General features: G+C 43.4%; 1 protein-coding gene across 1 annotated transcript; it reads right to left on the reverse strand.

Annotated features, from left to right (window-relative positions):
* Positions 1-7,105: 7,105 nt before the first annotated feature.
* On the reverse strand, positions 7,106-9,798 carry MUC21 (mucin 21, cell surface associated). The gene is made up of 2 exons (XM_059075191.2): positions 9,735-9,798; positions 7,106-7,881 (listed from the first exon to the last, which is right to left on the reverse strand). The coding sequence occupies exons 1-2, from the start codon at positions 9,796-9,798 to the stop codon at positions 7,106-7,108; spliced, it is 840 nt and encodes a 279-aa protein (XP_058931174.2).
* Positions 9,799-21,886: the final 12,088 nt, after the last annotated feature.

The following is a 21,886-nucleotide window of genomic DNA, read 5'->3' on the forward strand; positions in this document are numbered from 1 at the left end:
ACTCAAAGGTGAAAAGCTGAAAACATTTTCTCAAAGATCAGGAACAAGACAAGTATGCCCATTCTAGCCACTTTTATTCAAAATAGTTTTGGAAGTACTAGCCGCAGCAATCAGAGGAGGGAAAGAAATAAAAGGAATCCAAATTGAAGAAGAAGAAGTAAAACTGTCACTGTTTGCAGCTGACATGATGCTATACATAGAAAATCCTAAAGACACTACCAGAAAACTACTAGAGCTCATCGATGAATTTGATAAAGTTTCTGGATACAAAATTAATATACAGAAATCTGTTGCATTTCTATACACTAACAATGAAAGATCAGACAGGGAAATTAAGGAAACAATCCCATTTACCATTGCATCAAAAAGAATAAAACACCTAGGAATAAACCTACCTAAGGAGGCAAAAGACCTGTACTTCAAAAACTATAAGACACAATGAAAGAAATTGAAGATGACACAAACAGATGGAAATATATACCGTGTTCTTGGATTGGAAGAATCAGTATTGTTAAAATGATCACACTACCCAAGGCAATCTACAGATTCAATGCAATCCCTATCAAATTACCACTGGCATTTTTCACAAAACTGGAACAAAAAATTTTTAAATTTGTATGGAAACACAAAAGACCCTGAATAGCCAAAACAATCTTTTTTATTTTATCTTATTTTTTATTTTTGACTGCATTGGGTCTTCATTGCTGCACGTGGGCTTTCTCTAGTCACGGCGAGCAGGGGCTACTCTTTTTTTTTTTTTTTTCCCTCTTGCATCACCCTCTCTCCCACCCTCCCTATCCCACCCCCCCAGGCGGTCACAAAGCACAGAGGTGATCTCCCTGTGCTATGCAGCAGCTTCCCACCAGCTATCTAATTTACATTTGATAGTGTATATATGTCCCTGCCACTGGCTACTCTTTTTTTTTTTTTTTTTTTGCTGTACGCAGGCCTCTCACTGCCGTGACCTCTCCCGTTGCAGAGCACAGGCTCCGGACGCGCAGGTTCCGCGGCCATGGCTCACGGGCCCAGGCGCTCCGCGGCATATGGGATCTTCCCAGACCGGGGCACGAACCCGTGTCCCCTGCATCGGCAGGCGGACTCTCAACCACTGCGCCACCAGGGAAGCCCGAGGGGCTACTCTTTGTTGCGGTGCGCGGGCTTCTCATTATGGTGGCTTCTTTTGTGGAACATGGGCTGTAGGTGCACGGGCTTCAGTAGTTGTGGCACGTGGGCTCAGTAGTTGTGGCTCATGGGCTCTAGAGTGCAGGCTCAGTATTTGTGGTGCATGGGCTTAGTTGCTCCGTGGCATGTGGGATCTTCCCAGACCAGGGATTGAACCCTTGTCCCCTGCATTGGCAGGCGGATTCTAAACCACTGCGCTACCAGGGAAGCCTGCCAAAACAATCTTGAGAAAGAAGAATGGGGCTGGAGGAATCAGGCTCCCTGACTTCAGACTATACTACAAACCTACACTAATCAAAATAGTATGGTACTGGCACAAAAACAAACACATTGATCAATGGAACAGGATAGAAAGCCTAGAAATAAACCCACATTTATATGGTCAATTAATCTATAACAAAGGAGGCAAGAATATGCAATGGAGAAAAGACAGTCTCTTCATAAGTGGTGCTGGGAAAACTGGACAGCTACACGTAAAGAATGAAATTAGAACATCCTCTAACACTACATACAAAAATAACTCAAAATGGATTAAAGATGTAAATGTAAGACCAGATACTATAAAACTCCTAGAGGAGAACATAGGCAGAACACTCTCTGGTGTAAATCACAGCAATATTTTTTTTTTGATACTTCACCTAGAGTAATGGAAATAAAAACAAAAATAAACAGATGTGACCTAATTAAACTTAAAAGCTTTTGCGCAACAAAGGAAACAGACTTTCACTTGTTAAGAGAACCCATTAAAATTTTTTTCTTCCTAATCTTTTTACTTCTCTGTGTCTCTCTTCATATCCATGTGTTATCTTTTATTTCTCTCATTGTGAAAACATCAAAATAAGGAAAAATCAAATAAAATATAACCTCACTGTGTTTATATTCTAATTTACTATGCTGTACCAATATAATGCAGTGGAATTTGCAAAGCAAAAATAAATCAACATCCCAGTGTTCAGGGAATGGGCCACCAAAGCACAGGAATCTGTCATTGTATTACTAAGGAAATGCATGTTTGTGAGACCAGGTATAACTTTTCTGGATGAGTCACAGTTTTGAAATCCAACATATAGCCTTTCAATTAAAAGCATGGATTCCTGAAATTAAAAGATCCTGGGTTCTCTGCTGTGTGCCCTTCAGTAAGTTTGTTAACGTCTTTATATCTCCTTGCATATGAAATGTGAATAGTGTCCTTATGTATGAATAGTGTCCTTGTATATGAAATGAAGATAATAATAACACTTTCCCCATAGTGTTATTGGGGGGATAAAATGAAATAGCACATGTAAAATGCTCGCATAATACCTGCCACAAAGTAAGTGCTTAATGAATATTAGCTACCATTATTATTGCTATTACCTCTTGGTTTTGAATAAAAGAGTGCCAGCATGTTTAGGAGAAAACCAGTGGAAGTGAGTCTGTATGTGGTGCCCTATAATTCGAGGACATTTTAGAGTTTAAAAGGAATAATGTATAGTTGGAGTGGTCTTCATCATTTATACCCTGCCATCTTCCACACATTGTTTAAGGTACCTCTCTATAACAAAAAATGTAAAATAAAAGATTCAGAACAAAAAGAAAATACATTGGAATAGGGGAGCAAGTCCAGGTGAAAATCTGAATGCAGAATGCAGTCTGGAACTGGCGTGTGGGGACAGCTCTCTCAGCCTCCACAAGGAATGTTAGAAAGCCTGTGAGCCCTGGCTGAGCTCTGGAAACCTCTGCACCTCATCAGGCCGTTTATATGTCTCCCATCCTCTCTGGTTTCTACCCCTGTTATTCTGCCTTGATATTACTTCCCCTACATTATTCTACTGTAATATTTTTTGCTTGTAAGATTTTTGTTGATCACCCTACCATGCACCAAAAGATATGTTTATAAAGGTAAAAAAAATTTCCCGTGGCTTGTAAGTGTTAAATTTCTCAGTCCTCAATAACATTTTGGTGAAAAGTAAATGAAAATGTTTTTCTTATCTTATCTAATGTTTTTATCTTTCCCCCTTCTCCAACTCCGCAATGTTTTTCTATATTTTCAGGAAAATGTGCAACATGAACCTTCCCAATATAAAAAATAATAACAAAATTTATAGAGTGCTACCAAATGTACTATTCTAAGGGCTTCACAGCAATCTCATGAATTGGGTACTGTTATCACCCTCAGTTTTGCAGATAAGCAAACTGAGACCCAGGAAAGTGAAGGAATTTGTGGGAGGCCACACTGAGCTTAGATTTAAAACTGGAAATTCTAGTTCTTCAATCTGTGCTCTTAGCAGTATGCTGTACAGCCTCCGGATCTTCCTTTTATCTTAAGATTAAACATTAGGGACTTCCCTGGTGGCGCAGTAGTTAAGATTCTGCCCTCCCAATGCAGGGGGGCCAGGTTCATTCCCTGATCAGGAAACTAGATCCCACATGCATGCTACAACTAAGAGTTCACATGCCACAACTAAGGAGCCAGCGAGCCACAATTAAGGAGCCCGCCTGCCACAACTAAAGACCCAGCACAAACAAATAAATAAATATTTTTTAAAAAAGATATAACATTAATCAGCTGGAAGTAAATGTACAACTTATAATGTCTTTCTCCTTGAAAATCATGCAAAATATCCAACTGTGCTCTAAACCAAGAAACTCTTGAATGAGACACTTTCTCCTTATGGAGAATGGTGTATAAGCCAGGGAAGTGTGCTTCATAGTAAGTTGCTGTTTCCCAGCAAAGTTTTACAAATCTTGAATATTCTAAAATAGGTAGACGGACAGATAAGGTGGGTTGATTTGCCATAGGGTTTTCGCCTAGGTTAAACAAGGCACTGCCACTCTTATTATTTCATACTGATGCTGTGTTTGCTCTGCTTTCATGAGTTGCTCCCCACAGAAGGATGTATTCTTTGACAGGAGATGGAAGAGAAGAGATTGTTAAGCAGAAATCTTTATCACTCCTGCTACCTCACTCTACAATATATCTGAATAAATGACATCTTAACATATCCAAAACTTCCCAGTTTATTATATTTCTTTTAGCCCCTAATAGGAATTTATGTGAGGCAAGGGAAAACATGAAGCCCTACTCTGTGTATACAATGACTAAATTAGAAGAGATTTTGAATTATCCCCTTATTTGCACCCTTGAATTTTTTGCAACTAGGGAAATCCCCCATAATAATATAGGAGCTAGAATGTAAAAGGTGGGTGGGTGGCTATAGAAGGAAAGCTAGAAAAGTATAACTAGCAGATGCTTTGACCACAGGCACAAAATACATATGGAAGTTGAAGATCTGGAAGATGATTCCCGTAAGATATCTCAAACCTGAATAATACTCTTTAGAACGTCTTCATATACCTCCAAGTGTATGGGCAGACTCCATTTAAAGTTCATTGCACTAGGCCAACAGTGCAAAAGCGCTTAATCCTGTCAACTTCCTAGACCTCTGCTTGGGTCAAACTTCCTTGGTGAGCTGGGGCTTTGTCAGGTTAAAACATGTTTCGTCCATGTAAGCGGATCCCATGATCAAAGTTGAGTCATGATGCTTCCTAACTCTACGTACACACTCCAGTTTCTGGGAGTAGGGAGATGTTCACAGTGTAACCATGTCAATAACCATAAGCTGAATTACTTACTCACCGTGGTTTCATCTCTTTTCATCTCCCACTGTCTCAAAGTGCCCATTGCTATTTATCTTTGGAAATCAAAATTTTTATTTACATGATATGCCTCCTGGGTAATAATATTTTTACAGCTTTATTGAGATATAATTTGTATAGCATATTCTCCTGTTTAAAATAGATGTTAATGGGGTTTAGTATATTTACAGAGTTGTTATTAATAAGCCCTTTCAATTTGCAGACTAAAATCTTTCTTCCCTGTTGTTCTTTTACTTCCTCTGGTCTATCTCTTCCTTTTTTCTCTGTTTTGAATCTTGTGTGTTAGTCCTCCTGAATCAATCCTCCAAGTGTCTTCTATTTTCTATGTCAGTGATTTTCATCTCTGGTTTGTTGTATCTAATTGAGCTACTTTCTCCACTTGCTCTTCTAGGTAAACTTTATTCTCAACCAGCCTCTTTGAATTTGTCTATTACAATTTTAAACTTGAAAATGCATGTTTTACATTTTTAAATTATCTAAATGGACTCCCTTGTCTTATTTTTGCATTTTTCACATTATGCTTTCCACAGTTCACACCAGTGGGAGGCAACTTTCTAGGGGGTTCGATTCAGCTTCTCCTTCCAGTTGCTGGATCCCTGTAGGTAAGATAATGATGATGATGATGATGATGGGCCTGTACATGGCTCAGCATGGCCTCACTGACTAGGATCAACCGTCTGGTTTGCTGACACTTGAGAAACCCAATGAGTGGTGGAAGGCAGAGCAGTTTCCACTGCTGTGAGTTGGGGTGAACCCACCAACAACCTGCTAATTCTCTCCTGAGGCCTCTGTCCCCGGTGGAAGTCGTGTCACTGGCCTCATGGATTTAGAGCAACCCAGCCTTTCAAAGCAGCTCGCCTCTGTCCTCCGAGACCTGTAGGATCAGGGAGGCTTCTATCCTAGACCATGAAAGGGGTATGTGCAGCCATTGTGGGAGGGGACTTCATGAGAATCTCAGGCTTTACCCCAGGTGTCTCTGCCATGACCCTCTTGAAAGGAAATCTTAGCGGGCCAGGAAGTCTTTCCCTTGATAAAAACAGGAAGCACTTTCTCTCTGCTTCCAAAGGCAGCACGGAGAGTGAGAATATCAACCAACACCTTCATTCTGACAAGTAACCCAGGTCTAGAGCAAATGTAAATGGCCTGGAAACTGTGGCTTTGAGTGACCTTCCTCCCCGCCCCTCCCCCCACCCAACAGCATACCTCCTCCTGTCATGCTCTGGGTTCTGCATGTGCTACAACATAATCTCTACCTACCACAGGCCTAACCATGAGCCTGTAGGATCTGGGCACCAGCCCTCCCTTCTCATCTCTCCCAATTCAATTCCCCTCTCAGTCTGGGAGATTCTTGGGGGCACATATCTGTCCCTTTGAAAAAAGGGACAGATATGGATGATGTCTCTGGATTTTACTGTGGAGATTCTGAATGCCAAGTGGATTCCAGCATGGGGTTCTCTCATACAACCGGGAAATTCAACTCGGCGCAGCAGACGCCCACTCGTGTGCACACACAGATTCTCTCTGTGATATAGTTTGTATATGTTTATTTCTTAGCTAAATGACCATCAGAGTCTCCTCTTTCCAGTGTCTGGTAAAAGCAAGAGAGAGGGAGGAAGTGTCTTCCCCAAGGCTGGCAGAGACCCAAACAAAGCTGGGAGGGGATTCCTGGGGACGGAATGAAAGGATACTCAGATCTCTGGTTCCCCAGGCTGGCTTCCTCTGTGAGGAATGTGCTTCTCTGGCTTCAGCAGGCACTTAGAGCCCATTGTGGCTCTCTCTCATCTCCATGGCTACTGAGGATACTGGTCTCCTCAAGAATCTGTTAGGGCTCCACCTAGACCGGTGGTGGACTCCGTGATTCCCTCCAGGGCCTGGGCCAAGGTTGGGGCCATGGAGTCAGTAAACAGATGTGTCAAAGAAATTTCTCAGGGACAGGGAGTTTCTCTAGAAAAAGAAGGCAGAATCATTTAGAATTGGATTCCTCCCCACCCCTGAGAAGCCTTCACCAGGGACTCCTGGAATCTTCTCCCCCTTTAAACCATTTCCCTCATTCAGCAGTCCTTCCACCAGTCTTTATTTCTTCTTTTGCTCCCCTTTCCCCACAAGTCAATAGCTTCCTCTGCACATTGATTGGCTCCTCTGGTTCTAACTTGCTATGTCTCTTTAGTAACTTTCTCCTGATTTTTCTTTCCTCTCTACTCATCCCTAACTTGGTGGCCCTACTATTCATACCTCATTTCCCTATGTTCCTGCTATTCCTTCCCCCCAGGCAATTTCCTATATATTAGGCACTCACCACACAGAAGTAGAGGCCAACAAAGAATCCCACAGCCACTACAACCGAGACCAGAGTGATGAGGAAGATTTCCCATGGCTTCAGGAACCCACTGGGCTTCACTGTACTCACTGGAGTTCCAGCACTTGTGCTAATTTTGTTGGAAGTTGTGTGTGTTCCAGTTGACAAAGGTGTACTAGAGCCTCCTGTGGTTGCACTGGATCCAGTGTTGGAGGCCGTGCTGGTCCCATTGGAGGTTGTGCTGGATCCAGTACTGGAAGTTATGCTGGTCCCACTGGAGGTTGTGCTGGATCCAGTACTGGAGGTTATGCTGGTCCCACTGGAGGTTGTGCTGGATCCAGTACTGGAGGTTATGCTGGTCCCACTGGAGGTTGTGCTGGATCCAGTACTGGAGGTTATGCTGGTCCCACTGGAGGTTGTGCTGGATCCAGTACTGGAGGTTATGCTGGTCCCACTGGAGGTTGTGCTGGAACCAATATTGGCAGGTGTGCTGGTCCCTCCAGAGGTCACGCTGGATCCAGTATTGGAGGTTGCGCTGGTCCCTCCAGACGTCATGTAGGTTTTAGTATTGGAGGTTGTGCTGGATCCCCTGGAGGTCACTTGGCCTCCAGAGTTGGTGGCTGTGCTGGTACTACCATAGGTCATGCTGGATGTAGTGTTGGAGGCTGTCCTAGTCCCACCGGAGGTTGCACTGGATCCAGTGTTGGCTGTGGTGGGTTCACTGGAAGTTGGGTTAGGTGTGCTACCATTAATGGAGGTTATGCCTAATGATAATCATAAATGAAGACATATATTGAGCATATATACTTTCTGCTCAATGGATGGTTAAACTAATTATGTGGATAATTCTATTTAATGCTCACTACAGCCCAATGAAATAGATATTATTATTATCAACAGCTAAGATGAAAAAATTGAGGCTTAGAAATGTTGACACTTGCCCAAGTATGTACAGCTAGTAAGTAGTAGAACAGGAATTTGAATCCAGGCCATTGAATCTGCACTTTTAGCTACCGTGCTAAGTCACCCTCCACATCCACCCCCAACACCAGGGTTACATGACCTAATTTTGCTGATGGTAAGCTTATTCCATCATCTGCTGTACAATATTCAGCACAGATAAAAAGTATTATAAAGGCGTTGTAGAACCCAGGTGAAACTAGTATATATTGATTAATTCATTATTAAAGTGGTATTGCTTTTTCTTGGAAAATATTTCTGAGTGTTATTCAGAAAACACCTATATTAGAATTATCTGGGGAGCTTGTTGAAAATAAAGATTTCTAGGCAAACCACTCCAGACTAAATGAATCAGAGTCTGAGATAGGCCTAGGTATCTGGGTGATTACATATGCATTAAAGTTCCAGGGGCTCCTGATTACAAGGCAAAGGTTAGAAAAGAGCAAGTTATATATAACTTAAATATATAAGATCTCCCAGGATTAAGGTCTGCAAATCAAGATCTACAGGTATAGGGAAGCATTTCCACCTTCTTGAAGGCTCAGCTAGAGTTAAGATTGTGCCTATTTTTTGCCTCTCACTACCTTGAAGGACAAAGATGCTCAGCCTACCCAGATAAACAAAATTTATCTCATTTGTGACTCATTTTACTATTAATTTGGACATGAGCTCCTAGCACCTCACCCCACACATGTGTAGCTTATTTGAACTAACATAGGATTAGCATTTAGCTCTATTTGGGGAAGGCCCCCTAAAATCTGCAATGAGGTACAAATTGGAGTTAAGGTTAGAATCATGAGTAAAACTAAATAAGAAACTGAGATGAACAAGAGTAGGGGTGACATGAAAGAGGGAGTGGATTTGATTTGAGAAGTTTTGGAGAATAGAATAGTTGAGTCAAAATTGTATGAGGGCTAATTTTGATTCAAAATGATCAATTCTAGGGGCAGTACCCTGATGGTCTAGTGGTTAGGATTTGGCACTTTCACTGTCTGTCGTGGCCCGGGTTCAATCCCAGGTTGGGGAATTGAGATTGTGCAAGCCATGTGGCACCGCCGCCCCCCCCCCCCCCCCCCCCCCCGCCAAATAAGAATTCTCTAAGAAGTCATGCTTCCTAGTTGCACAATAGGAGATGGCCCGAGGAGTGTTTAATAGAGTGTCAGGGGTGCGGAGCAGAGTAGGAGTTAGTTTTGACTTGAATCCTTTTCTCCTTGGCCTGAGGCTGCCTGAGGCTGATTGTGGAATAGGGGTTAAGGACACGAGAAAAATTAAGTTTTTATAATATAGAAGAGTGATATTTTAAAATAACAGTCAACTCTTCTTGTTGTTAATATTTAAACCCCAGCCATATCTCACAGGCTATTACCATTTTATAGATGCAGAAACGGAGGCACAGAGAAGTTAACTCACCCAAAGTGTACTGGTAACAGAATAGAGCCATGATACAAACATAGGCAATTGGAGACCAGAGTCCACAGTTTTAACCACTGTGTTCTGACTGCCTCCCAGGTGATACCTTATTAGACTGAAGTGATTGGAGTGAAATGATGACCCTCACTCTATGGCGGAGAACCAGAGTAATTCCTAGTGCTGGTAATCATCTCCCACAATCCCTCAAAAGTTCACAAACCACCCACCTTTAAAGAAAAGCACTCACCATATTGTAAAAGTAGGAGATGCAACAGTAACCAGTACATAAGGCAAATGTTTCTTTTCTGCATCTTGATCTGCCTCTTTGTGGCTGGTAAAAAAGATGCTTGCATTCCCAAATGTGGACAAGACCTAGAAGGCAAAGAACAGTATTCTTGAGAAAGGGGAGTTCAAGGTGAAGAGATAAAGGCTGGAGCTTCCAGGAGCTTGGGTCTCCTACCTATGTGTTCTTGGAAAGAATCTTGAGCTTAGCGGGGTGGGAGGGTGGATGCCTGGGCTGCTTGAGCTTCCTCCACACGATGTTGTTGCCTCTTTATCATGGAAGAGCTGCAGAAGCCTTTATAGCTTCATATATGGGAGGGGTTGGGAAGTGGACTTCTTCTTCTGCCAACTATGAGCAGGTAACAAAACAATACTGAGCCTTGGAAGGAATAGACTAGGGTTCAAGAGGAAGGTGAGACAGGAGAATGACATGATCATACTAGGCAGGGCACCGGGCTGGGTTTGAGCAGGAAGTAGAATGCGGTAAGGGGATGAAGCTAGTCAGAGTAGAAGAGACCCACCCTTGAGGCAAAAATAGGGCCAGAAACCTGTTCCAGTTCAAGACTTTGTTTCCTGGTGAGGAAGTCCTGTGTGCCTGCTTTTAGCACGGAAGTAGCCCTAATAGACTGAGCTGAAGGGTAGGACCCGACATCTTTGAATCAAAAAAAAAAAAGAGAGACCTCAAAGAGAGCAATAACTAGGGATCTGGGCTCCTGGGCTATGGGCAGAAGACAGACGGTACATTGCTGAGCATGCAGTAGGTACTTGACAATGCATAATGACTGAACAGGAAAAGAGAGATCCATGGGTAGTGTAGCCATCTTTGGCATCTCTGGGGCATGGGGGATGAGGGTGGGGGAGAGTGTTGAATATGAAGGAACAAGCCACCGGTCACACTCATAGCAGGTAAAGGAGTGGTATAGGGCCCCCCTTTTAAAAAATTTTATTGAAGTATATTTGATTTACAATGTTGTGTTACTTTCTGCTGCACAGCAAAGTGATTCAGTTTTATATATATATATATATATATATATATATATATATATATATATATATATATATATATATATATATATATATATATACTTTTTCATATTCTTTTCCATTATGGTTTATCACAGGATATTGAATATAGTTCCCTGTGCTATACAGTGGGACCTTGTTGTTTATCCATCTTATATATAATAGTTTGCATCTGCTAATCCCAAAGTCCAAATCCTTCCCTCCCCAACTCCCACAAGGGCCGCCTTTTGATTCTCAACCATAGGGGTTCCTGTCTTGTTTGTTTTCGGAGTAATTCATAGGACCTTTTCTTCCCTGAGATCCTTCAGATGTTCCTTCTCATCAGCTTTAATGAAGCATCTCTCAGCAAGGTATACCACGGGCACCACATTAGGAGACTTCAGGTCTGTTGGGGGAGGGAGATACTTAGTCCAAGTCCTCTAGGAACTTCGAGTTGGGTCTGGACACAGATATAGCAGCAGAAAGGACACACAGTCAGCTAAATGAGCATGACTGAAGAGACCCAAATGAGTGGAGGGTTGGGGAGTTTATGGGGAAGGCTTCTTGTGGCCAGGGTAAGGGGAGTGGGATTGAAGGGAGTTCCAGTGCACAGTCTGTATGACCAAAGTCAGCTGTCTCCATTCACTGTCAATGAGGAGAAGCTTCGTGGAAGAGGCGACATCTCAGGTAGTTTATTTATAGGTGAATGGGTATCCCCGACATGTAAGATCTGCTAGAAAGAAGCTGGCAAGCAGGAGGTGGCTGGAGGCATGAAGGAGCTGGGAATAAGTCAGTCTGAGAGTCAGGAGGGACAGAGTGTGCTAAGAAAGGCTTACATGCCTAGTGGCTGTGATGGGTGGTTCCTGAGGTTGAGGTGTGAGGGACCAGTCAGTGACAGGTGGGGTCTTGAACTCCCAGCAATCCTGATCTGTGGTTGTAAAGCCAAAAGCACTCTAAGAAAGAAAACTTTTCTTCCCTCTAGAATTAATTGGAGACAGAGGTCCTGAATTCAATTCCAGATTTCACCTTTTAGAGATGTCCTAAAAAAATTTTATATGCATACTTATCAGTCTAAATGTAATTTATATCTTTATGCTCCTTCAAAACAATACAAGGACCTTGGAACTCTTTCATTCTTATTACCTGTCTCCCAGCTCAAACCCTAACATTATCAAGTATGTTAATTCTATCTTGTTTTTTAACTTCATGAGAAATTATTGCTATCTGCTAATACACCGTAAGAATATAGTTACACAGCTACAGTAAGCTGCAAGAGAGACTGGGAAATATAGTCCTTTGCTGGGTGGACATATGCTCAACTAAAACTTGAGAATTCTATTTTCAAAGATGGATAATGGATATTAGTAAACAACCATAAAGCTATGACAATATCTATAGTTTTTGTGGATCTGATCCTATTGTCTATTTGTTTTGTTTGGTTTCTTGCTGGCTTTCACTCATGGTGCCTCATTTGTGATTTGAGATTTATGACTGTAAATTTATTTTTCTTGGGTTGTTATCTATATAAGTCCTTTGAAACCCGAGATGAGTTCTGATCTTCCACAGTGAATTTGCATGTTTTTGCCAAGCATAGGGAGGCAATACCACTTGTAGATTCCTTTAAATTAAATTATAGGATTGAGGTCTTTTGAATTACCTAGGTTACATGATCTGGGGCTGCAAACCATGTAAAGTATTGTGGTTACATGTTATTTCTCAAGAGGTACTTCCCCTATCCTCCCTTCCCCTGCACTGAGTTTAGAGACAGACAATTTTGCTTGCATTTCCTTAGAGGAGGGGTGGGTTTGTTTTTGTTTTTGTTTTTAAATATTTATTTGGCTGCACCGGGTCTTAGTTGCAGCATGCGGTATCTTCATTGCGGCATGCAGGATCTTTTAGTTGTAGCATGCAGAATCTTTAGTTGCGGCGCTTGGGATCTAGTTCCCTGACCAGGGATTGAACCTGAGCCCCCTGTATTGGGAGCGTGGAATCTTAGCCACTGTACCAGCAGGGAAGTCCCGGGGTGGCTTTGGTTTTAGTTTACACTCTCCCTGAAGGTGTCAGATTTATGTGAAGGTCTACTACAAGAGTCCTCACCTGGGTTGGTCTGACTGAGTTTGTGCTACCTGAAGCTTAAATTCACTGGTTGGGCAAAAGTTGGCTTGAGTACTCTTACCTCTTTAGGTTCCTACCTTAAATTAGTCTTTACTTTTAGCATTCCTTACTGTCCTGCTGAATCAATGATACTTTTAAGAAGAATTTTTAGTACACCATTTTTAGTTTTTCAGCATATTTTAAGACACCTAGCCCATTATGGGGCCAGAAATTTAAGTCCTCATTGGATTGTTCTGAGAAATAAATGATGGTGTATTGAAAGGAACAGCACAGTGTTTGGTGCATAATAAGCATGCAACAATAAAGGACAAAGGAAGAGCATAAATATATAGATGCCAAGTGTATTTTGAGATTTTAAAAGTAGCACGTTGCAGTGATTTTCTCCTTACTTGTCATATAGCATTTGGAAGAGACAAAGAAGTGGGGAGGGAGAATCTTCCCAAAGATGAAGGAGACATGGAGGACATGTGTAGGTCAAAGATGGCTTTCTGTCTACCTAGTTTGTATGATTTGAAGCTACAAACCCAAATGAAGAATGTTATGCAATTACAAATTCTCAAGGGAGGTTTTTACTCCCCTCTACTCAGTGTCAAGTTTAGAGACAGACATTTGTCTCAGTTGCCAATGTGAAAGGTGGGCAATACAATTTCATTCTAGTTTAACCACTGAAACTTTAACCCTTTTAGATCTCAGTTTTCTTTAGAGTCTCCTGTTAGACTCCACCCCTTATGCAGGTCCTGGACTTAGTCTCCTGTACGCAAAGTGCTAAGAAGCTGTGAGAAGGTAAGCTTAAATTCACCAGATATGGCAAATGCCCTCAGTGTGACAGCTGGTTCAGAGCTCTCCTTCAGCCGCTCTGAGTCTCTGCCTTCTCTTGGTTGTTGATCTAAATATTACCTACTATCTACCCAGCTGATTGATATAGTTACAAAGATTTTTTTCAATATTTTATCCAGTAATTTTTGTTGCTTTCATTAAGAGGGATGGTTAATGCATCTTATCCACTATATTGCCAGAAAAGTAGAAGTTCTCAAAACATTGTTTTGAGATTACAAATTTCAAAATTGTTAAATGATAGTGCATTTAAAGTTACATAGTACAATGCTTAGCACATAGTAAGCACTCAGTAACAAAGGGAAAAAGGAGGGGAAAGAATGCTCAAACGGATAAACAAGGAAGCAAGTCATCTTGCTAACACAAATAGTATGAGCTGTGTTTCTTAAGGGTGTAATAATATCATCCTACTTCCTACTGGTCACACTGTGTCATGAGGAAATAAAAAGAGAATTCCAGAGCAAAAGGGCACAGGTTATTACTTGCGCATTAGGAGAGCAAAGAGAAATTGTTGTGCAGTTGGCCACTGTGACTTCCTGAGAAGTTCTGAACTATGGTTAAGCTTAGGGAGAATCTTTACTTGAGCTCAGGTCCAAATCTGATGAGGCTGCAAGTCTCCTCCAGAAACACTCTCTGTTTTTCTGCCCTGTTGGTCAAACCCTCTATGATCTCTATCTTTTCTCTGGCTCTTTTCTTGACCTTGCTCATGATCATCTCCATGGCCAATTCCCTGAAGACCTTTTGGAAGCCCATCTTGACCCACTTTATAGCCACTGCCTTCTCCTCCATGATCCCCTTCTTCTGCGATATTTCCTTTTCCAGAGTGCCCTGCATTATCCAGTCTATGTCCATACTCCCCCTTCCTCTATGTCTTCCTTGGCAGCCTCTTCTGTGATCCACTTCATGGCTCTTGTCTTGGCCTCCTCCATGTCCATGACTCCTGCCAGGATTCATGCCATAACCACCCCCTTGGCTGTGGCTTAATTCATGGCACACTCCATGGCCTACCCTGTGTCCAGAGCCATATGCTCCTCCATGAATCAGTTCATTTTCTAGGCTATAGAACATTCCAGAGCCCAATCCTGAGTCCAGGTCCAGACCAAGGCCAATTCTGTGGTCATGGAGGTTATAAATGCCTCTGTTTATCAGGGGAAAAGAAAAGTCATTCTAAAAGAGAAAAAAATATATTATTAGAGTTAAATCTTTTTCTTTCAGATCATTAAAACTTGGATTGTCAAAAATCACAAAATTTCACTTTTCGTCCATTCTTTGTGTGTGTCTCTCTTCCTCTCATTTATTTATTTATTCACTTCTCTGAGAAAGCAGCCTTCCTGATTATTGCACTTGCATATTCTCTATGTGAATGCTACGATCATTGCTCTGTACCTTGGCAAATCCGCATCCTGTACCTAGAGTAGAGTCTCCCAGAAATAGGGAATCTTTCATTGAGTTAATCAGCCAAGAAAGTTGCGTGTCTATGAGGAAAGGTAAAAACAAGAAACTTATGAAAGTTCATAAAATAAAAGTCAGAATAGTAGTTACCTTTGGCTGGGAAGGTATTGACAGGGAGGGGACACCAGAAACTACTCAGATGATAGGAAAGTTTAATATTTTGAACGGGATGGTGGTTATTCAGGTGTGTACACATTTTAAAATTAATCAAGCTGTACACTTGAGATCTGTGTACTTCTTATAAGTTATACTACAAAAATTTTTTTTTAAGATAAAGGAAGGCCCATTAAGAACTAAAGGTTGGAGAACCAGCTTTAAACAGTGTGGCTAAGAGAACAGGCTCTCCTGTGAAGCAGACTTGGATTAGAGCCCCAGTTCTGTCAGCACCTCGCCCTGTGATCTTCAGCAAGCTACTTCAGTCTCTGACTCCAGTGTCCTAGCCTATAAAATGGGATAATAAGAGTACATGCCCCAAAGGTGGTTAAGCAGAATTAAGGAGAAACAATGCTCTCTTGCACTTTTAGTTCTGGACCTTGCACCAAGTAAACAGTTAGTAAAATGCTAGTTATTATTACATGTTTATTTAAACAATTAAAGGCTGGTGAGTCACATTTTGTTCTTGCCATAGGGAGGGATCAGAGGATCTGAAATAAGAAACACAAGTAAGTTGATTATAAATTATGCCAGCCATTTGTGGCTGGTGTGTGAATTTTTCATTGATTTATTGTGTATTTACTCAGGCTCATCCTACACATGCTGAAGACCACTTCGGGAATACATACTGCCAAAATGGGAAAGTATAAATATATGTTTAAAAAATAGAGCAAGAAAGATGTATTAGAATAGGAGATTAAGACCAGGATGTAGAGTAGAATGCAGAAATGAAGTCTGCTGCTGGCATGTGACTCTCAACCCTCCCCTGTGCCCAGATAACTGCAGGGGGCTTTAGGCCTTGAAACAGGTGAGCTCTCAGAGCATCAGAAGCCTCACCTACACAAGGGCAGGAGTTTCTGGGGCTTCTGTCTTTGCTAAGGGTATTTTCTTGTTATCCTCCCTTAGTGTGTAGTCGAGTATTTTGAAATGGCCACCCTATCTGAGCTCTGCTAAGAGGTACCTACAAAAGTGAATTTCTTTTCACTTGGGTAAAATCATAAAAAGAGGGGAAAAGAGCCCCGCACTCTCACCCCAGGAAGTAACATGTGGTAATATCTATGATCGTGAAAAATCTGTTGGGAGCTCGAATGATCATCACTTTCTAGAGATCCTTTTTCTGGTGCTATATAGTTCCAGCTATTTTATAAAAGATATGCTTTCCCTTATCCTTGCCTCTATCCACACCACATAGACCCATACACTTACCTCTCTCTTGGGCCCCCGCTTCACATTTGTTTTCTTTTTTTCCTATTTCTTGCTATATAATCTATCATTTATATTTTCTGTTGTGCTCCCTCTTGTGGTCTTTGTATTATGCTATGTGAGAAAGTAAAAATCAGACTGAGAAAGTAACAATCTACCCTGCTGTTCACCAGGCTGTCATAACAATGTGGATCAAACCAGATGCAAAGATTACTGGAAAGAATATTTTTCCCAAGGACACGCTGCAGCTGTAAAACATCAAAACAGCCCCCTTCTTTGAGTGACTTACTCACTTTCAATGATTTCATCAGTGAAAAATTTAGTTCTCTGAAATAATAGACTATAGCAAATTTGCTGTTTGAAATTCTATCAGTCAGAAGGAAATATCCCATTCTTGTCTGGAGAATCTAAGTTACTTTGGCACAGAGAAGCAGCCTGGATTTCCTACCCAGAGGCAGATGAGTTTCTGAATAACATTCAACATCTCTTGTAACTTTGTACTTTCCAAGGAAACCAGGTCCACTTCACAGTCTAGAGCTGCTGTGGATCTTTGTACACACAGCCCTGCTTTTTTCTGAGCTTATTAAAACTCTGCTTCATTTAACTTTCACCCAAACTCCACGCTTCCCTCAGTACTGTTATGACTCTTTTCCTTAGTTGGTAAGAAGCTCCTTAGTCCCTCTAGTGTACAGTCTCCTTTGGTGCAACCAGCCGATAAATCTGACTTTGTGAGACTGCAACTTTACTCCTGCTGCTCTTATGCTGATTGGGTTATAGCATCTGTGTGACTCGCCACACACTGACTGCTGTTTCGTTCTGAATCTCTTGCTGTTCCCATTCCCATTATTCTATTCCCATTCATGATCCATCTTCTAGGTGGGGTCCCCCCATCTCTATGTACAGTAACTTACCAGGCAAAACTCAGTCTACTAACAGTCCAACACCAACCACGACTGCAGCCCAAGAGATGAGGATGATGCCTCAGAGCCACAAATATCCACTTGGTTTAATCACATGTGCTGGTGTGTGGCTCACGCTAACTATGCTTGTGCCCATGGAGACTGACTGGCCTTGTTTTATGGGAGATGGTGCTGGTTCCAGGAGTGGTGGTTGGCTCATGGGTAGATCCTGTCCTGGTGGTCCCAGTACCTGGCACTGATGTGGTGGATGATGTGCCAATAATGGATATGCCCAGGCCAGAGGTATTTGGGGCTCTCCCAGGGACAGTATTCCTGGTAGCAGGGGATGTGGAGTCCACTCCAGGAGCTGTAGAGACAGAGATGGGGGTAGTTGGTTTGGTTCCAGTGATCCTAGTGTCTAGGAAACAGGTCACACGATATGATGCATTGGTAGTGGAGATAATTAACAGGGAGGCAGGTGTCCTTAGAGCAGAGGGGTTGATCTAATACATCTCTGGTGCTGGTGGTTTGAGGAGAGGTGTTGTGGTGGGATGAGAGATGGTAGAAAGTGATTCGCCTGAGGCTATTGTCCCCAGAATAAAGGTGAGTGTCTTACAGAAGACGAGGTAGAATACGTGCATGGATGGTCCTGCTGATGGTGGAAGCAGAAGATTGAGGAAATGTGACCATGACCCATGTGGACGTGGGAGATCTATTCAATTACGGAAGTGATCACCCACAGAGAAGAGGGTGGGTTGGGATGAAAGGAATAGGGTCTGATAGTCTTGTGTTGTAGTCACTGGGTGTAAGGATGGTGCTGGAAGAAGAGATGACAGAATAAGATTTTTCATGGATGAGGCAGTGCTCATGGCTTGGAGCAGAGGTGACATAAGCGAACACAATCGTGGTGATCAACAAAATCGAGCTGAGTGTGCTCGGAACAGATGACCCACGTGAAGAGGCTGGCGACCCCAAGGACGGAGGCGGGGTGGGGGCGGGGGACTCAGACAAGGTGGGAGGACAGGAGAGGCAGTAGAGGTGGTGGTGTTGGCTGCAATGGTTGTGTTTTGATGAGATGTGGCTACACTGATACAAGAACAGTGTCCGTCACTGGAATAGCAGAGGGTGGCTCAGAGCAAAGTGGGTAGAATCAGTTCCAGTACGAGTGCTGATGGCAAGTGCAGAGGTGGTTTTATTCAGAGCAAGTGCCAGAGTATGAAAAAAAAAATAGTTTGGTCTTGGACTAGAGCAAGGATTGGCAAACTTTTCCTGTAAAGGGCCAGAAGGTAAATTTTTAAGCTGTTTGGTCACAGTCTCTGTTACAGTTACGCAAAGTAGCTGGAAAGCAGCTATAGATGTAAACAGATAGGTGTGACTGTGTTCCAACAGCACTTTATTTGGAAAGACAGATAACAGGCCAGAGCTGTCTTGTGAAGTATTGTTTACACCCCCTGGACCAGGGGTCAGTATGTTGAGGCCACAGTAGTTTCAGAGGCCTTGGTGGGCACAGACTCCACAGTGGTTCCTGAGGCTGTGGTAGAAGCTATGGTGAGTCTCAAAGCCTGTGGTGGGCACAGATGTCATCATGGAGGCTGAGGTGTTATCAGAAGCTGTGGTGGTCTCAGCCAGCATTGTGGTAGCTGTGGAGGGCACAGAGCTGTAGCTGTCACAGAGATTTTAGTGGAGACTGTTGAGGTATCAGAGGCTAGGCTGTGCTGGTGGCTGTCCTGGCCTCAGAGTTGGTGGTGGAGGTCATGGTGGTCTCAGAAGATGTTGTCATGGTCCTAGAGCCAGTGGTGGATGCTGTGGTGGACACAGATGCTATTGCTGAGGACGGGTAGTCTCAGATGCTTTGGTGGAGGCCTCGGATTCAGAGATCAAACTAGAGGGTGTTGTGGGCACGGATGTTATCGTGGAAGTTGTGGTGGTCTCAGAGACTGTGGCTGAGGCCAGGACGGGGGACTTGCTCCAAACTCCGCCACCCCATCAGAGTGGCTTCAGGGTGGGAGGAGGGCATTGGCCGGGGCCCAGGTGGGCCGCTCCTCGGGGGGAGGTGGGGACCTGGTGGGATCCTCAGAAGAGCCTACTGTCGCCCTCCATCAGACTCAACTCTGTTAGGGAGTGAGATTCAGGAGCCACAGGTCAAGTGGAGCCTCCAGGGAAGGAGGGCTGCAGACTGGGGAACCCAGAGACCGGGCTGCGCGGCCCCGGGCCGCCCTGCTCAGGCTTTCCCTCCGCTCTCGCACCTGGAGCCTGCTCTAGCCCTAGGGATCTTGGGTGCTCGCTGCCAGGGCGTGCTCTCTCTTCCCCGGGAAGGGGGCCGGGGAGCATTCCCTGCCTTACCACTCACTCATTAAGTAATTTTTCCTAATGAGAGCCCAGCTCCAGAGCTTGTTAAAGGATTTCCCCTTAGATATCAAAGTGATCATTAGCCTGGGCGAGAGAAGTGGGAAGGGAGACATTCAGGGCCGTGGCCTGGGGCCAATGGCATCCACTGTCCCCGTTTGCTTTGGGGAGATGTAGAACCTCTCCCATTCCTCCAAACACATGCTCTTTGACCCCCAATGCTCCATTTTGGTGCCTTGGCAGGGAGGCATTTGTTGAGTTGGATGTTTTGCTTTATTTTGTTTTGTTTTTTTAATTAGGGTCCAGGCTGGGGAAATTCATGGTTAGAGGCTGGGGTTAGGGGGTATCTGCTTTCCTCCCAGAGCCAGTGACTCTCCTGTCATGGCAGCTGTCATATGCTGAGTCACCATCTGCCCAGAGACTAAAAACTGGGCAGCTTCCTCCTTTTTCCTATGGCACTCCAGCCCTCTTCCAGAGCCCAGGTGTCCCTCTCTGCCTCAAGGCTCTCTCCAGGGACCTAAGTCTGGGGTCCCTCTGGCACCTGGCTTGCCTCCTTTCTGGCACTCACGCTACAGTTCTGCCCTTAGCAGAGCAGGTCTCCAGTGGAAGATTCAGAGAGCCCCCTCAGTCCTCAGGGCCCTCCCAGCCCAGGGCTGGGTCCTGGCAGATAATCCACTGACATGAGTGTCCGGATTAGGATTACTGTCCGTGATGGGCTTCCAGCTTCCTGCAAATGGGGATGCCAAAAGTGGCAAAAAGCTGCTTGTGGCCCTGCTGTTTGATTCGGGATAGAGTCAAGGTTGGAAGGCCTGTGGCAAACTAGAGTGCCTTTCTGTTTAGCAGAGATGCTGATGCTATCCTCTTCCAGTAAGAGTGAGACCCAAGGCTACGTGTATGATGGGCGGTGGTTCGGTTGGGGCTGACATTTGGGCACGGAATGGTTTTGGAGCAGGGATGCTCTCCTAACATGAGTATGGAACATGGCAGATGTGCATAAATATTGGGCTTAATTCATTAGAGTCTTGTTTTATTCTGTGTAGTACTGCCTTGTGATAACTCTTACTGAATTATTTAATTTTAATTTTCCTGTATTTGTGTCTCAGATGAGAACTATGTCTTATACTTCTTTGTAATCCTCAACAGAATGTATAATAGGTGCTTAGAAATACTTGCTTATTAATTAACCCATTTTCTCCTCATTTTGTCACCATGCAAATGAGCCAAGCATGAACTCAGGCTGGCTCTTCTGGAAATCCAGGAATGAGCCATTTTAGGAGCAGTGGAAATTCAACCTCCTCTTCCTCGACCCTCCAAAGAATTCCTGTCTTCCAGCCACTCCTGCTCCAGGTCATCTGTAAGGTCACAGCCAGAGCCAGGAACACCAGTCAGGACTTTCTCCCAAATGATAGTCCAGTAATTATGATGCCTTACTTTATAAATATTTTATACTTTATTGTAAAAAGACCAAAAGATAGAAGTTATCTGTCATCAGCTAACTCTCCCTTACTCCCTCTGGCCAATCAGTAATAGGTGAAAGGGCTTTAATAAATTGGAGAGAAAATCCAGAAAACATACACAGATGAAGTGTCTGCAAGGAGAAAAATCAGAATCTGGGGTGAAGGTGTGGAGAGAATAGGGGCAGTAGAGAAGATGGATGACTCCTACAGAAAAAAGCCAAGACTTTGGGGCTTTGTGGGGAGAGAGGAAAATAAATGATGAGTGGGGAACACCGTCAAGGAAGGTCTGGGGTGGGGATGAGACTGCAGGCCAAACAAAAATCCCTCCCTGTGTGCCCACACACAACCCAGCAAGCCAAACCAACAGGATGCCCACTGCAGACATTTAGGAAAACTAAGGACTTCAGGAAGGAGAGGGAAGAGCCATCTGGGTGTCAGATATTTATGATCTTTTCTGGAATTTTTCTGAGAATGGAGAGGGTGGAGAAGGAAATCCTCTTTTCTTCTCAGATCCTATTTTTTCATCAAAAAAAAAGTCAAGGGCCCTGGGAACTCAGACACAAGCCTGTTTACACACAAACTCTAAGTAATAGTAGATGGAAATAATATAGGTTGGTCCTGAAACCCAGAAGCTCTGTCTTTCGACTCCCCCAGCC

Source organism: Kogia breviceps, chromosome 10, assembly GCF_026419965.1.
Source record: "Kogia breviceps isolate mKogBre1 chromosome 10, mKogBre1 haplotype 1, whole genome shotgun sequence".
Taxonomy (NCBI): domain Eukaryota; kingdom Metazoa; phylum Chordata; class Mammalia; order Artiodactyla; family Physeteridae; genus Kogia; species Kogia breviceps.